Source organism: Marmota marmota, unplaced genomic scaffold (assembly GCF_001458135.2).
Source record: "Marmota marmota marmota unplaced genomic scaffold, marMar, whole genome shotgun sequence".
Taxonomy (NCBI): domain Eukaryota; kingdom Metazoa; phylum Chordata; class Mammalia; order Rodentia; family Sciuridae; genus Marmota; species Marmota marmota.
Genome location: NW_025999960.1, coordinates 15,428,320 through 15,446,736, shown reverse-complemented (window position 1 = coordinate 15,446,736; position 18,417 = coordinate 15,428,320). Strand labels below are relative to the sequence as shown.

At 37.4% G+C, this 18,417-nt stretch overlaps 1 protein-coding gene across 1 annotated transcript in view; it reads right to left on the bottom strand.

Annotated features, from left to right (window-relative positions):
- Positions 1 to 660: 660 nt before the first annotated feature.
- Spats2 (spermatogenesis associated serine rich 2) overlaps positions 661 to 18,417 on the bottom strand; it is a 34,851-nt gene continuing 17,094 nt past the window's right edge. Inside the window, exons 7-11 of the mRNA XM_015493456.2 lie at positions 13,122 to 13,180; positions 8,685 to 8,794; positions 5,208 to 5,310; positions 3,034 to 3,239; positions 661 to 1,852 (exon numbers count right to left, since the gene is read on the bottom strand). Of these exons, the coding sequence (XP_015348942.2) occupies positions 1,541 to 1,852; positions 3,034 to 3,239; positions 5,208 to 5,310; positions 8,685 to 8,794; positions 13,122 to 13,180 (790 nt within the window). The 3' untranslated portion in view covers positions 661 to 1,540. The remainder of the gene's footprint in view (positions 1,853 to 3,033; positions 3,240 to 5,207; positions 5,311 to 8,684; positions 8,795 to 13,121; positions 13,181 to 18,417) is intronic.

Genomic DNA, 18,417 nt, shown 5'->3' with positions numbered 1-18,417 from the left:
GACACACCCACTCACACACACACAGGCATTCTTTTTCAATCTGTTCAACCAACCTGAACCTTGGAGGCTCAGCTTCAACCAAGGAGCCATGGGAGGCCCTGAGGCAGCTAAGTTCTGCACCACTGCCACAACCTGGGCTCAGGAGACACATGTTGGAGGAAGGAAAACTCTTATTAAATCATAGATGCTGGGAGTGGGGTGGATAGGAGAGGTCCAGCACTAGCTACTTGCTATATGTAGGAGCTCAATTATACAGTTAAATTCACTACCCCTATCCAGGGACAGGGAGGCAGGGAAAACGGTGCCAATATAACCTTTGGTTGCCTGGGAGAGTGGCTGGCAGCTGTGGTTATTCTAACCTGCTAAGCACTCCTTCTCTATCCTATGGATCCTTCCTCATAAGGAACAGCTGCATTTGCTTATCCTGGCTTTCATATTTTAATCTGATCCTAAAGCTAAGCAGCAGTGGACAAATGACTTAGGAATCAGACCCCCTCATTTAAGCACAGAATAAGCTGTCCAAGTGACTTCTACCCCATGAAGCCCAAAGAAAAACAGATACTGAAATGAAGTCTCTTGCTGCTATGAAACAAATGTGGGAACATTTATGCAGCTATTTTTATTTATTTATCTATAAAGATTTACTATAGCAATTTTTTGCTGGGTACCTTAGATTAATACCAATTATATTGCTATAAATTTGGTTCAAGATCAGAACAGGATTCAGCAAAGGGGGAGAACATCAATTTAAAAAATCCTCAAACATTGAAACAATTTTTTTTTTAAACTTAAAAAAGACTTTAATTAAATGCTACTTTCACAGACTTCCTTAGACTGGTTTGCAGTCTAAGGTACAGCTTAAGGTAACAGGAAACAAGGCTTTGGGCATTTTGAAGAAATTGCAGTTAAGCTACGGTGCCAAGCAGGGGACTGAAACCCTGATTCAAGTGTCAAATCTCAGGCACATTCTGAGATAGAGGCAGATTCTCAAATGTTTCCTGGTGTTCTCTCCTTTTTACCAATTAACATTTCCCTTTTCTGGCTAATCCAGTGTGGTATACAATCCCCTCAATTGCCTCTTCTGGTCAAATTGTTATTTGGAGGGAACTTGGCAGGCACCTGTGGCTTCTGCTTAGACTGAAATGGTGACAGGACTAGCTCTGACCCACTTCCTCCTGAGATAGCCTCAACAATGGGGACTTGCTGAACAAGGCCTCTTCAGGCAGTTGGAAGACTTGGTGTAGTGGGAAGAATGTTGCTTACCCTTGGGAAGCGTGGAAATAGTTGCCCCTGATTCCTGGTGGAAATGACTAATCAAAATCAGTCCATATCACTGGGAAAGGTAGAGGAAAAAACAGTTTCCCCTCCAAAAATGATAAAGAGGAAATAAGGAGAGAAGAAACAAAAAAAATATTTAGAATGGCACAAAGTGATATGCATAAACTTCTTTTTGTTATTAAATCTAACTATAAGTTTTCTAAAGTCCAGTTATCAGATTGAATTAAGTGGCATACAGAAGAAAGGTCAACTGGAATTTCTCTCAAGAGTTCATAGCTTCAGGCTGAGAGGTCCTGGGTTTGCGCTGGGGGAGCCCCTTTTTGAATGAGGGCTTGGATGGACAAGGCTCCATGCTGGCTCCAGTTCCATTGGTCCCTGTAGAGTGAGCCTGGCCCCACTCACTAGTGTTTCCAGGTGCCTGGGGTGCAGCACTCTGATACTTAGAACCAGATGAATACCAGGAGCTATTTCTGTAACGACCCATACTGTCATGTCGCCCTTGGCTCGAGGGGTCACTGGACTTTTGGCCTTGAGGCCTGAATCCCTGTCCTCCTCGTCTGTTCCCCGGCAACACCTAAGGATAAAAGAATACAATGTTCAAGGTACTCTGGCATTATGATACACCATTTGTTCTAGTTTAGTTCACAGGAGTAATCTAAAAACCATACTTGAGGTATATCATGTTTGGGACTCAGAATTCTGTCAGCCAATCTGACCTAGCTACTATATTACAATACATCTTCCACCATTGTCTCCTGCTTTTCACTTATAGACTCTTCACTGAAGAGTAGTTTACCTCACTTTTCAGGAAGAAAGCTAACATGGAAGAGAATTCTTTGGGTTGTTACAAGCTCTTAATTGGGCATCTGAATTCTGTAGATTTTAGGCCATTTAAGATAAGGAACAATTGGAATAATAAAATTAGCACCATTATGGTCAACGTTGCAAACCAGGATTAAACCATATTGCAGTAGACCAAAAAGCTTATGCCCTGAGGGATTTCTTTTTTTGTCTTCCAATTTCAATGTTAAATCACTTCTGAACAATGTATTGACAGCTTTGTCTTAGATTATTCTTTTGTTTCTCCTTCAAACTAAGGAAAAGAAAGTATGGTTTACTCTTCCACTCTTCCTTTTTTTTTTTTTTTTTGGTACTGGGGATTGAAACCAGGGACATTTAACCATACGGCCCCAGTCATTCTTATTTTTTATTTTAGAACAGGTCTGGCTAAGTTGCTGAGGCTGGCTTTGAAGTTGCGATTCTCCTGCCTCAGCCTCTAGAGTCACTGAGACTATATGCCTGCGCCATTGCATTTGGCTTTACTCTTCCACTAATGTGCTCATTCCTCATCCCTAGTAGGTTCACTTTCTCTTCCCCTGATACATTTATACTGAGTTTCTAGTGAGTTGTTGCTTTCAGATACATGCTGGAGAACCTACACTTGCAGTGCTGGTCTGTCTTGAGATGGTACATGACTTCCAGTATGACTAATTACCAGGCTATACTACCTAAGGGGTGAGGATCACTGCCAACATAAGAAAGTCAGAAATTCTTGGTAACAGGAAGTTACTAGCTGATAGTTTGAAATACCTGTCAAATACTTTCTCAGGAACTAACTGGTACTAGAGGGAAGAAAAATCAGTATGGAATGGGAATAGAGAGAGGAAGTTAGTATATTGAGCTATATCAGCACTTAAAAATTCAAAACTTGGACGCCTTTGCTCTTTCCCATTCTCAGTGTGGAAGCTAGGTTACCTCCCGATGAGGCTGGTAGGGTCGGCTGCTGTTGGCTGTAGGAGTCTCTCCTGGTGCCGAATTTCTCTTGTTAGCACCTGTAAGGCTGGGAACAGAGGCACAGGTGGAAGAGGAAGCAGCAGAGGCATCACTTGGGCCACTCAAGGACACAGCTATAACTGAGCTACATCGTGATCTGTTTGAGTAGCTATTCTTTGGATGGGACACTGAAACAGAAATATGAGGAACATGTGGTCATATGATGGAAAAGCATAAGGAATAATAATACTTCCCCTGTTTCTCCATTTCAAAATGAACAATTTAAGATAAGGAACTATCCACTAGAATAGCATAAAGAAAAACCAATAAAATGGATAACAGGAAGAAACACCTCCCTTTGCTTTCATTCTTCCCTCCTTCCAAATCCTCACTGCTTGGGGTAAATGAATTCTTAGAGATAGGGAAAACAGTTTTAAGATCAAGTTACCAATGCTTCCTACTGAGTAATGACTTCCTGGCATTTCCTACTACCTAAACTCCTGGCTGTGCCTCCCAGAAGCTGACTAAGCCTGGGAACAATAGTATGGGCCATATGTTCAGTTTCCTATGCAAGGAACATTCTAAAGTACACACTTTACAAAGAAAGAGAAAGGTAAACAAATCAATTTTTTTCTAAATCCTTCAAAAAAATATGAATGATGCAAGGTAAAAATAATCAAGATCAGTTAAATATGAATAGAACTAGTCTTTACCACAAACATGTATCTTGCCAAATTTCTTTTTGCAAAAATAACCCCCAATCCAAAATACAATCTAACTGAAAAATATTAATATTTTTAATTCAAATTTTGTTAAGAATTCAATGGTTTAAAACTATCTCCCAGCCTTAGCAACTTAGTGAGACCCTGTCTCAAAATCAAAAGAACTGGGGATGTGGGGATGTAGCTCAGTAGTAAAGTGTTCAGCCCCCAGAGCCCCCCACCACCCAAACAAACAAACAAACAAAAAACCCAAAAACCACCACTCCCCAGATTTTTTTTCTTAGCTTTTTTTAAACTAATGATTAGTTAACAACCACTACCCTAAGGACAATATTTCACTTTTTTGGGGTGAAATAATCCAGGGCCTCATACATGCTAGGTAGGTACTCTATCATAGAGCTATACTTCCAGCCACATTTCATTTTTATACTGAGACAGAACAGAGGGTCTAACCAATTTGTCACTACAAACTTTCATTCACAGACACTGCACCCTCCCCCACCTTAAGGATAATATTTAAGGATCTATTATATGCCAGGGAAGGCTGGTATTACAATTATTATCATCTCTATTTGAGGAGTAAAAAATCCAAGATATCAGCTTTGAGGCAAAGATTCAAACTTGGTCTGACTCCAGAGCCCCATATTCTTTTACACTATGTATTTTACACCTCTCAACTCAGCAGAAAATAGTGAAAAAGCATTTTGTTTTATTTTATTTTTAAAATATTATTTTACTTGTTGATGGACTTTTTATTTTATTTATATGCAGTGCTGAGAATCAAACCCAGTGCCTCGCACATGCTAGGCAAGTGCTCTACTTCTACCACTGAGCCACAGACCCAACCCTTTTTATTTTGAGACAGGGTCTTGCTAAGTTGCTTAGGGCCTCGCTAAGTTGTTAACTCTTGCTTTGAACTTGTGATCATCCTGCCTCAGCCTTTGGAGGCACTGGGATTACAGGTATGTAACCAGAGAAAAAGTGTATTTATTCTTAGGGACCTAGTAAATAATCATCTTCAGAGTTTCAAGTATCTGCATCCACAGACTTCATAAATATTCCCATGATTACTTTTCACAAAATTAAACATACAAGAGGCACTGAGGAAGACTCAGTGGAGAAGCTAGTTAGCATGCCAAGAAAAGATAAGTCACCCAGGTGTGATGGTTCATATCTGTAATCCCAGTTACTTGGGAGGCCAGGGTAGGAGGATCACAAATTCAAAGCCAGTCTAAGCAATTAGTGAGATCTGTCTCAAAATAAAATAAAAAGGTCTGGGGATGTATCTCAGTGGTAGAGTGCTAGCCTAGCATATGTGAGGCCCTGAGATAAACCCTCATTACTGCATTAAAAAAAAAAAAAAAAAAAAGAGCCTAAGAGGTAAAGGATAGAAAGGACACTACCTCTACCTCTTAGAATCTTTCACCATCTCACCTTGTCCAAAGGAATCAATGCTCTTCTTTAAAGTCTCTACATCACAGGTGAATCGGGCTACTCGTCCCAGATCCTCGTCATATTTACGTTCACTAACAAAGTGCTGGAGAAAGGACAAAGAAAAGCCTCCAAGTTAGACAAACATTAAAAAATTGAACTTATAGCTTGCTACACACAGGTGGAACAGAATTATTTTCAATTTTCTTCTTTTTAACTTCTAAGTTTACTAAATGGCTATCATATTACCAGTGCTGAATCCACTCATTTCACAAATCCACTCATTTCACAAGGGCTCAAAGTTTGGGAGTTTTATGAAAAGCTATAGAATGGTGCATGCCTCTAATTCCAGCTACTCAGGAGGTGAGGCACGAGGATCACACATTTGAGGCCAACATGAGCAACTTAGTGAAACCCTGTCTCAAAATAAATAGCTCAAAATGTAGTTCAGTGGTAGAGAGCCCTTAGGTTCAATTCCCAGTACCACTATTAAAAGAAAGAAAGAAATGCTGCATGATGTTCAAAACCCAGCAGGTACAATCAAAAGAAACCTTAGGAAAGGAAAAAGGAGAAAGAATTTATAGTGGAGGACCATCTTTCCACTATTGGGGCTATTTTCCATATTGTTCTATTTAATATAGAAACAGAGGCAGCAAAAATATTCATAAACTACAACAAAAAATCCCATTTAGATGTTTTGGTGTTCTTTAAAAGGAACTTCCTTAGGAAACCCACTTCACCTTTTTATAACATAAGATTTCACAGTTCTTGAAAAAGGAACAATTTCTTGAGACTGAAAATCATTCATGTGAAAAGTCAACTTTGCAAACAAGAAAAGTTTATACTGCAAGTGATTTAATCCTTTTAAGTGGACTGAGCTGAGAAGTAACTAACCCCTTGGGTCAAAAACTAACTATACCATAGAAATTATCTAGAAACATGTCAAGAATGTCAAGAATAAAGTGCTTCTAGGGATCTATTTTGATTAAAAAAAAATGTCTAAGGTAGCCTAGAATCATTTTTTTTTCAGATGAAAACAACATGAGAAAGAAAAATTAAGGGCCTAGATATAATCTGAAAGAACTGAAAGCCTCATAGCAAAGCAGTCTACTTCTTAACTGAGGGAGGCCTACTCCCACATCCAAAATGCATCAGAATCCTTGGGATGCATCCAGAAACACTGATAGGGAAAGGAGAGAGAAAAATTACCTTTGGGTCTTGAAGTCCTAAAGATTTTTGAGTATACTGTGCATATAAACTTGAACCAAGCTCTCCCGCTGAGCTACATCCCCAGCCCCACATGAACCTCTTGTAAGAGAACTTCAGAAAAGTAATATCAGTCTGAGATTAATTCTGAAACATATTCTAGGGTTTGTTGAGCCAAATACATAATGGGAATGACAGAAATAAAATGATCTGGAAATAAGACATTTAAATTGCACAGCACCCACTTCAGCACACTGAAAATGTGGAGAGAAACAGATCCTTAGTCAGCCTGCAGTAATATTTCTAGCAGCTTTTCAGCCACGTGGGAAGGGGAACAGATGTAGCCAGATTTCTCATCTAATTCCAAAGAGGTTTCCGGTTTCTCATAGATAGTTGAATGAGACTGACTGGCATAAATGTGAGGAAGACATTCTATAAAATTTTGTAATATAATTTTAGTTAAGAGAGAAATAGTAATTTTAAAATTTGCTTTATCTGGCTATTTCACCCTAGTTGTTTTTTTTTTTTTCTTTTTCTTTTTTTGTGGGGGCTACTGGGGACTCAGGGGCATTCAACCACTAAGCCACATCCCCAGCCTTTTTTGTATTTTATTTAGAAATAGTCTGTCACTGAGTTGCTTAGCACCTCACTTTTGCTGAGACTGGCTTTGAGTTTGAAATCCTCTTGCCTCAGCCTCCAGAGCTGCTTGGATTACAGACATGGGTCACCATGCCCAGCTCACCCTAGTTGATTTTCTAAGGGAAAGGAGTGAGAACAGTCACATTCTATAAGTTTGTGTGAATCACTGGATCAAAATGATAACAAGGATTCCTAAAAGGTCCTAGATGATCTTCCACCTATGTTTTTATTTTATAAAGGCTGTTGCAAGCCTCTGTAGCAAGTATTTCTCTCAAAAATGGCAATGAAGCTTATGTGTTCACAAACAGTGGTGGCTATGGGCTCAGGAGTAGAAAAGGCCAACTCTCCTTATTCATACAGCTAGCCACTTATAAACAATTGTGTAGAACACCAGTGTCCACAACTATCCACGAATATTCCAACTTTTCTTGGGCTCACATGCTTAGTCACAGAAATACTGTTCTGTATATAAGAATTTAAAAGGCATGAATATTGAACCTCAGTAATCTTTATAGATCACAGTATAATCAGCATCTCAAATTATCAAATTTTCTCTATAAAATCATAACTGATCAAGAAAACATTATTTACTAAAGACCTGCTATATGCCAAGGCACTGGGGATATAGCAGTTTCTGCCATTGTAAAGTTCACAGTCTGGTAGGGAAGACAGATTAATCAAATGCACATAAAGATGTAACTGCACAGAGGGATAGCGCAGTCAGGGGAGCCAGGAAGGATGAGTAGGTTAAGAATGACCTGTGTGCTCAGAGGGAACAGAAGAATGTTTTGGATACATGGAAAACATGCAGTGGTGTTCTAGCAGGAGGGAGCAGGAAGAATTGTGGAAAGAACCAAATAGTACAGTTGGAGTACAAAAGATAGGGGCCTGTTGTGAAGTAAGGACGGTGGGAGAGCCAGCCCATGCAGAACCCTGTACACTAGGTGGGAGATTATTGTATTTATCCTAAAACTACTGGAGAGTCTAAAGCAGACTACTAATTTTTTTGAGGAATAGATAGGAAGGGAGGGCAGAGGGGGCAGAGGTAAAATGGATGGAGAATCAGGTAAGAAGGTATTATAGAAGTACAAGCAACAAAAGATAGCTTGATCATGTTGGTGGTAGAGATGAAGAGAAAAGGTCAGATCTTAGATTCAGTAAAAGGTAAAATGGCTGGGCGCAGTGGTGCACACCCATAATCCCAGCGGCTTAGAAGGCTGAGACAGGAGGATTGTGAGTTCAAAGCCAGCCTCAGCAAAAGTGAGGTGCTAAGCAACTCAGTGAGACCCTGTCTCTAAATACAAAAGGGCTGGAGATTTGGCTCAGTGGTCGAGTGGACCTGAGTTCAATCCCCAGTACACCCTACTCCTCCACCCCCCTTAAAAAAAGAGGTAAAATGGACAAGGTCTGCTGACAGAGTTAACTTGAGAAATGGCAAAATTTCCTAAGATTTCCAGCTTGGACAACTGGATAGGTGATAGTACCATTTACAGAGAAAGAGAACCTGGAAGAGGGCCAGGTATGGAAAGGGAAGATCATACATTTGATATATTTGATATAACCATGAATTATGGAGATTTGCTACTTTAGCCTCCTGAGGGTAAGAAGAAAGGCAGAGAGAAGAATAAGTTTTACTTTGATATCAGCTCTGAGCTCGACCAATTGCTCCTCTGACATTCGAACAGCCACATCAGTCATCTTCTTTAGAAGTTCAGCTTTCTTTTGTCGGCTAAGCAAAATTTCCACTGCAGAGGAAAAAAGTATGAATCTCAGATTGCTGCTAAATAGGATAAAGAATAACTAGAAATATAAGCCATTCAGTATACGTATTCGGACAGCCAAGAGCTTAGCTTTTTCCATCCAGAAAAAGAAAATACTAACGGTCCAGTTTCTACCTTCTGGGAGGGTCTTGAAAGCAGTTAAAAGATAAACATTTTTTTATGAATCACAAAGATTCATAAATCATTTTTCCTTTCTCAGTAAAATAAATTATCAAGCATATAAATTAAGATAAATACATATACCTGGTAAAAAATTCATCTAGAATAAATGGGTATTCAATGAAAAATAAAAATATCCCTCCTATTTCTGATTTTGTAGTCCCCTCCCTAGAGGGAAATATTAACAATTTCTTATGCATTATTTCCAAATATTGTCTATGTATAAACAACACACACCTTTCTTCCTCTCCCCATTACTCAAAAATGGCAGTCTATCATCACACCATCCTCCCTTTACCTTAGTCAGCCTTACTTAATATATCTTGTTATTCATTCTCTATTCATATATCTGTATCATCTTCATTCAGTAATACAATGTGAATATACCACAATTATTTACCATGTTCTCTAATGATGAATATTCAGGTTGTTACTATACCCTTTTAAAAAAAGACCTTCTTTGGTATTTTAATATGTTCCCTGATTCAGAACTCAGATGTGGTCATGGCAAATAATAGATGATTAAAAAAAAAACCAAAACCCTCAAGCTGGAGATAAAGCATAGTGGTACAGAAATTGCCTAGCATGCATAAGGCCCTCATTTCAACCCCTAGCAGTGCAAAAACAAAAACCAAACGAATGGAACAAAACAAAACACCTCCCATACACAATGGGCCAGGGCCAAGAAATCCTTCCAGGAGGCAGAACTAGGAACTGTCAGATAAACTACCTAAGGAACCTCACCATATTCCTACCCAGCAATATTTGATCATTTGCTTTTCAAGTGAGAATTTTTTAAAAATATTTTTTGTAGATGGACACAATACCTTTATTTTATTTATTTATGTTTATATAGTGCTGAGGATCGAACCCAGGGCCTCACACATGCTAGGCAAGTGCTGTACCACTGAGCTACAACTCTAGCCCTCAAGTGAGAATTTTTACCATAAATTATCCTCTTCTCTTGTCTACCGATGTAATTCTAGAGGAGGGAGTATTTACAAATTGAATTTATGGGACCTGACCACAACATGCCACATCCAGACCTCATGGAAGACCTAAAATTACTCAAAAGACCTGGCTTTCAACTGAATATACAAACTAGATGAGACTCTGGAGGTGCTGCCATTGAGAAGAAGGTGGGTATGTTCTCACTTTAGAAAAAAGAAGGACATTAGGTAGCTGAAGGGGAAGACCATGGCAAATACTTAGTTGAATGGATTATCCCATTCTCCTTTTCTTCCTATCATAAGTCCAATGTTGTTGGGCACTGATGTACTTAGGAAACACTTATCAGAAGGCTTTGCTACAGATGAGATGGTCATGCACTATATAGTTTAAACAGAACTCACAGGGCAGAGTTTACAAGAAAGGTCTTTAAAGACATTTTCTAGCATGTCACATTTTGCCCCTCCTTGACTGAAGTCTTAGGAGTTATGTTTCAATCAAAAACATACTCTAAGGATGGCTAAGTAGGATAGAGAAACCTGGGTTCCTAATGTCATCTTGGAGATGCCTTGTCAGTTCTTGACTGGCTAACTCTTATCTTCTCAATTCATGACAGAAAAGTAAATTCACATTTATTAAAGTCACTCGATTGCATGTTGTTAAACTCAATCCCGAACTGATACAAGGAATCCCATACCCTACTGAGAAATTAGCTAAATTTATGGTAGAAAAAGCAGAAATTTTCAAAGAGCACCACCAGGTATTATATAAAGCTAAAGGTCTTTAGCAGGTTTACTTAGCCCAACTGCCTCATACATGCCACACATGGGTTGCCCATACCCATGTCGGGTTACTATCAGTAAGGACATACTTTCCCAATAAGTTAGGAACACGCTTACAAGTTTCTTAACACCAAGGCCTAACAGCTACAAATGATCTATTGGTTTAGCTCCCAAGATAAAACCTATTTGCCATTCTTATCAACTTCAGTTTCTCTTAGCTATCTGTAGCTTTCTCAGATTTTATTACACAATTGTAAAGGGCAAAATGAAGAATGTCTTGAGTAAAGATTTCTACACATATAAGATAACTTAGAGGGGCAGGGGTTGTGGCTCAGTGGTCAAGCGCTTGCCTAGCACATGTGAGGCACTGGGCTTGATCCTCAGCACCACATAAAAAATAAATAAAATAAAGGTATTTTGTTCATCTACAACTAAAAAAAATAAAATAAAAAAATTTAAAAAATTAAAAAAAGATAACTTAGAGAGAACTTAATTATATGAGGCTGGACAAGTCAAATTTCTCCCAAAGAATAAGTTTCTTCATTCATGAAATGAAAACAAAAACATCCTTCCTTGAAAGGTTGATGTAGAGATCATATATGAACATGTATGAAAAAAATCCTCTGAATTAAGAGTTTATTTAATAAAACTTTAGCATATAAAGAAGTACCTTCTTGATAGTATTGGTAATGGAGTTATTACATTGTGTCCCTGAGGAACAGCATTTTTAGGGAGAAAGGAGATAAAGACATTCAGATTGATAAAGTTAGGTAAAATTCCATAGCTCTGAATTTGACAAAATAAGATTGGCATGAGTTGACAATTGGTTGAAGTTGGGCAATGGGGGTTCATTATATTAGCCTCTATATTTGAAATGACTGAAAGTTTCCAAAAAGGACATGTATTTTAAAGGACATACTTATCAAGAGCAAGGACTATGTCTTATTAGTTTTAGTTTCTCCAAATCTTCATCTTCAAAAACAATATTCAGATGTGAGACTGAAACTGTCAAATTAAGAAATTTCAAGATGTACTGCTCAGTGTAAATGCAATCTTACCTCTGACAAACAGTAGGCAGCATCTCTGCCACATTCTCTACCTTCAACTTAAAATGGACCAAATTGAACTTGGCTCAATGCTTCCAAGCTGCCTTCTCTGTTCATAACCATAGGCACAAATGATTTAGCTGTAGTCCACCATCTCAACCCAGCCTAGTATTTCTACTTACCAGTTTGATGAGGGTGGGTCTTAAAAGAAACAATGTTTCTAATTATAAATATAGCATTTGATTTAAGAAGGTAAAACTCACCACTGAAAAGACCCAAGCCAATGCTACTGTCCAAGTTGTAGTTGGCGTGTCTTCTTTTCATATACCTATATGTTTTCAACCTAACACTTGACAGAAATGACTGAAAAACAGATGTCTGATTCTTCCATTAAAAAAAAACAAAACAAAACTCACAGATTATCCAAGCTTGAATATTCCTCCAGAATCTATTTATATAAGGAACCCTAGTCATGGGTATCTTTATTCTCAATTCAATGCCTTTCCTTTACTCATTGATTAGAAACATTGAGTGAAAAATGTTGTACAAACTGAGAAAACAAAGTTCTGAGACAGGCAATGACAGGAACTCATATACTCAATTGTATGCAATTTGGTAAAGTCTCTGATTATAAGAATTTTTTCCAAATAGAAAAATATTCCAGTGGAATTGCTTAATCCCTGGAGGTAAAAACAAAATAAAACAAAACCCAGGCACTTTCTAGGTACTTTATTTTCCTAAGAATGATTCTTTGATGGCAGATAACAGGATGAAATCTCTGAACTCCACACTGAAAATATTAAAATTTGAAAATATTTTTAAAATATACTCTTGAAAAGTTATTTATCTTGAAAGGATTTATATGCTAACGCAGCATAGCAACTCAAGAATGATTAAATATATAAGCTCTTTTTTTTTTAAAGAGAGAGTGAGAGAGAGAGAGAGAAAGAATTGAGAGAGAGAGTGAGAATTTTTTAATATTTATTTTTTAGTTTTCGGCGGACACAACATCTTTGTTTGTATGTGGTGCTGAAAATCGAACCCGGGCCGCACACATGCCAGGCGAGCACGCTACCGCTTGAACCACATCCCCAGCCCCATATATAAGCTCTTTTTTAAAAAAAGTATTTTTAGTTGTAGATGGACACAATACCTTTATTTATTTATTTTTATGTGATGCTGAGGATCAAACCCAGCACCTCATACGTGCTAGGTAAGTGCTCTATCATTGAGCTACAACTCCAGCCCAATATATAAGCTCTTATTGTGGCATTCATATCAAGCTTTTATTATGAGGGCTGGGAAGCAAGAATACCTGTGTGGGTAACAGCTTTAATTAAAGATTAATCATCTTACTTGCTTCAGCTTTCACTTTGTCCATTTCAGCAAGCAATGCCACTTCTCGATCCATTAAACTAGGAAAAGAACAAAGAAAAAAAAAAAGGTTTGATCAGAAACTCACAAAAATAGCATATCATTAACAGCAGAGACGGGCTGCTGAGTTTGTTCACTAAAAGCTACAAATTAATGCTACATGGACCACATGACAATTCTGATGTCTTACTTTCAACAAATAATATTCTTAAGGATTTCCAATGAAATAAATAGACCCAATTCCCTTTTATATCTATATATTACAGTACACCAGTTGCTAGAAGTACAAGTTGAGGACCAGTAGATGGCAGTAACAAACTATAAAAACATTTCTTTGTAAGTTGTACTAAACCAAGTCCTTATGGAAATTACTATTTCCACATATGCACTCACATATTTACTTATATTTTGGTCTACAAAATTTTAAAGCTTTGCTTTTAATAATTTTAACCATATAATATCTCTTCTAGGGCACAGGAAATTTATGATTAAGATTTGCAAATTAAAACAGCTAATCACAGTTTACCAAGTTCACTGACACTTTTAGTCCTTAAGGTGCTGAAGAGGCAAAGCTGATTTCTGATACACATTTTCTTTTTCTTTCTTTCTCTCTCTCTTTTTTTTTTTTCAAGCAGTACTAGGGCCTGAGCCCAGGAGCACCTTTCCACTGAGGTACAGCCCCAGTCCTTTTCATTTTTTTAAATTTAAGACAGGCTCTTCCTAAGTTGCCAAGGCTGGCCTTAACCTTGTGATCCTCTTGCCTCAGCCTTCTAAGCTGCTGGGATTCCAGGTGTGCATCACTGTGCCCAGCAGATTTCTGATAAACATTTAATAGTAGTCTGGAAAGGACAGAATTAAATGTTCTGGTAGGCTTTTTAAATTAAATGGGCAATTAGAACATTTGCAGTGAAAATGTAAATGGTTTGTAGGTACATAAAGATTTTCTATGTTCTTACAAAAAAGCCCACCATGTATAAGGAGATAGTAGGTAACATTAATATCCAATCTCTGGATACAAATAATTTTCCATAATAGTTTTGCTTAAGTAGTAGGAGGAAAAAATCTAAAATTTTATTATCTATACAAATGTAAAAGATTTCAATTTTAAGTCTTAGAATTTGGTGTTCATTTTGATTTATTCTTCTGAATAGAAATATGTTAATAAAAATTCCATCCATTTCTTTGTAAAAGAAATCAAACATATACACACATCAATTCAATTTAGCTCAATATGTAGGTATGTTAGCACAAAGTAGTTAATACAGAGACTACGTATGAGACATACAAAAAATGTATAAGGCAGGATAATTTCCTCAGGGAGCAAAATTCTTCATAGAGAAATGCCAGAGAACACAAGTTTGATAATCATTATGTATGATGTTAATAAACAAACTTGTAACTAAACAGATTTGGTTCGCATATTAATCCAAAAGCACCAGACTACAGACAAGATACAACTACTGTGGGATAGCCATACTTTGCTAAGAAAGCATTTCCCAAACCTTGGCAATATTTTGCTCCAAGAATTCTAGCAGCATTTGGAATACCTAAAAAGCAAAACAAAAGCACAACTGAGATAGGATATGCCAGGCCTTCAGTTTGACATTATCTCTCTTCTGTTGCCAAATCACCTTAAGATGGAGACACTGTCCACCATAAGACAAAATTATTGTCTCTGACAAAGTTTATAAAATATATATGTATATATATTTTGGTACCAGGAACTGAACTCAGAGGCGTTTAACCTCTGAACCAAATCCCCAGCCCTTTTTTTGTATTTTATTTTATTTATTTATTTATTTTTCTCTTTTCTTGCTTTTCTTCCTTGCATTTATTTATTTATTTTTTTAATTTTTTTTTAATTTTTTTTATTGGTTGTTCAAAACATTATAAAGCTCTTGACATATCATATTTCATACATTAGATTCACGTTGGTTATGAACTCCCAATTTTACCCCAAATACAGATTGCAGAATCACATCTGCAATCCACACATCCACATTTTTACATAATGCCCGATTAGTAACTGTTGTATTCTGCTACCTTTCCTATCCTCTACCATCCCCCCTCCCTCCCCTCCCATCTTCTCTCTCTACCCCATCAGCCTAAATATTCAGGAGGACCTAGAGTCAGCAGAAAAATGGTCATATAAAGAACTCAAGGAATACCTTTTTTTGTATTTTATTTAGAGACAGGGTCTCACTGAGTTACTTAGTGCCTCACTAAGTTGCTGAGGCTGGCTTTGAACTCATGATCTTCCTGCCTCGGCCTCCCAAGCCACTGGGATTACGGGAATGTGCTACTGTGCCTGGCTTGTAAAATATTTATTTATTTATTTATTTATTTTTGGTACCGGGGATTGAACTCAGGGCCTCTCCAAACAATGAGCCACATCCCCAGCCCTATTTTGTATTTTTATTTAGAGACAGGGTCTCACTGAGTTGCTAAACATCTCATCATTGCTGAGGCTGGCTTTGAATTTGCCATCCTCCTGCCTCAGCTGGGATTACAGGTATGCATTACTGTGCTTGACGTAAAATATTTATTAAGTGACTTCAGCAAATGAGTTTTTTGTACCTTACAATCTTTATTACGAAAGGCAGAACACCACGTGATACTTTTTTAAAGGAATTTAAGCTTTAATCAATGCAATCATACTTTTTTGTGTATGTGGCAATATCAGTTCATACATTTTCACAGCATTTTCTCCCCCTGTAAGAATGATTAGTGACCATTTTAAAGTTTTGTTTCTTGACTAACTGGTGATCAAAAGAAATTTACAGGGTAGTACTATGTACATTCTATTTTAATAATTTATTTATTATATTGGGGAATATACCCAGGGGCACTTCACCATTGAGCTACAAACTCAGTCCTTTTTATTTTATTTTTATTTTGAGACAGGATCTTACTAAAGTGCAATCATCCTGCCTCAGCCTCCTAAGGTGCTGGGATTATAGGCATGTGCCACCATCCCTGACAATACTAAGCACATTTTAAATGTTATATTACCACATTCCTTTATTTCTAAGATTTTTAGATATTTTTGGAGGTACTTTGGTTCCTAAAATGATTTCTAAGTTTTCAGCATCTCTATTATGGCCTTTATTTTTATTTTTATTTTTTTTAACTTTTTGAAGTACTGGGGATTGAACCCAGGGGCACTTAACTGAGCTACATCTCCAGCCATTTCTATTTTTTATTTTGAGACAGGGTCTCACTAGATTGTGAGTCTGATCCCCCTGCTTCAGCTTCCCAAGTCACTGGGATTATGGTTGTGCACTACCATGCCCAGGCCTATATGGCCTTCAAATTTAAGAACTTAAAAGCCTTTGGTAAAACTAACAATAGCTTGATTTAACATAAGAAGAAAATGGAAACTCAAATAAAAGTAACATTTCTAAAGTCAGTAAGGAATCAGCTACAAAAATTTTCAGAATCTTAACTGCAGACTTATATCATGATTTTAAGTATGTATAATCTCAATTTTTTTTTTTTTTTTTTTTTTGGTGCTGGGTATCAAACCCAGCCCTCATATAAGCTAGGAAAGTATTCTACCAATGAGCTCATCCCCAGTCCCTAATCTCAGATTTCCTGATGGTCTTTTTCTCTTAATAATTTCTCCTTTCAATAAATATTTTTCATAAAATTGTAACTTTTATAAAAAGGGAAGCTGAGTGTTCACTGTTCTCATTTTTTAGTAACATACTGTATGAGAACCTTCCAAAGTAGTTTAATTATACTGCAACTTCATGTACTACTTCATTTTCTGCCTCCTTAACAGCCTTAAACTGAAGTCAATAACAGCTCTAACAACGTAAAGGAGACAAATTTTATTAATAAGAAAAGTAAAACTTGGGGTCTAGAGATAACTAAGTCACCAATAAGAACAGATCTTATGTTTTATATATTGTAAAGTTTCTGATTTTACCTTCCTCAGCTATGGGTCAGCTTTTATTTGGCATCAAAGTGAAAGGAGTCATCCATATCACTTCTCTTGTGTCCTGTAAGGGGTAAGTAATCTTACTGCTGCAAATCTGTTAGAACTCTTTGCTTTTCTTTCATACTGTAATCAACTTTCTAAGTGACATTAACTCCAAGCTCTGGTTTGGTGCCAAATGGAGTCAGCTCACCTGTCAATTATGGCTTGAAGTAGCAACTACAAGGAACATTGACATAAGGAGTTAAAAAAAAAAACAAAAACAATCAGCCAGAGAGAAGGGCTTCCCATCAGCAGGAAAGAGCAGGTAATCTCTTTCCTCAAGTTAAATTGACCTGGTTGTTACGCTTGCTAATCAATACTAAACACACAGGTCTCAGGTAGGAAACCATTTCATTTGTCATTTACCCAGGTGGCTGGGTTCCAACTCAGCAGGAACTCACAAATCTCTCTCCCGGAACCGTGTTTCCTGGTTCAGGCTTGTTCTGAATGGAATCAGATCCTGTAGCTAAGTAATCAGTAAACTGAACAATCATGTGGTCCACAGGCCTATCAAGGTAAAGTTTTGATGATCTACACTTAGTTCTTTATTTTCCAAATACACCTACAGTATCTGATTCAACAAGAATCCAGTATAACGCACATGGTGCTCCCTTCCAGAAATTCAGAAAGAGGATAAATTAATTACCTAGTAAAATTTCCAGAAGTTAGAGCTTAATTTAAGGAGAATTTTGGAGAACTGGTTGGATTAAGATAAATATAGAGATATAGAACATATCAAGCCAGAAAACTAATACATGGAAGAGGAAAGGTAAATGTTAAGTAAAACAAAAGGGCCAGGTGCAATGTCACATGCCTGTAACCCAGCAACTTGGGAGTCTGAGGTAGGAGGATTCCAAATTCAAGGCCAGCCTGAGCTAACCTCAAAAATAAAATATAAACAACTGCAGATGTAGTTCAGTGGTAAAATGCCCCTAGATTCAATGCCTAATACTGGGGGGAGGGGGGAGCACAGAAAGACAAATAGAAGACATGACACTGAGCTCCTAAATATAAAACCTGAAAGGCAAAACTCAGGGTTCAGGGCTAGGCATGAGTAGACTATTAGACAAATTATCCTAAAAAGTACCTTTAATTTATGATGATTTAACATTTTGGAGGTTGATTTCATCTTCATTTTTCACTCTTTCAATTCCAGGCACCAGAAAGACCAAGGGGACCCCCATTCTTCCTTTCTTGTTTGCTATATGGTACATAGCAACTAGACCAAGTCTATGAACACAGACATGGTTGTGCATGGCCTAAGGAAACAGGCTCTAGACAAGCAGCAGGAAAATG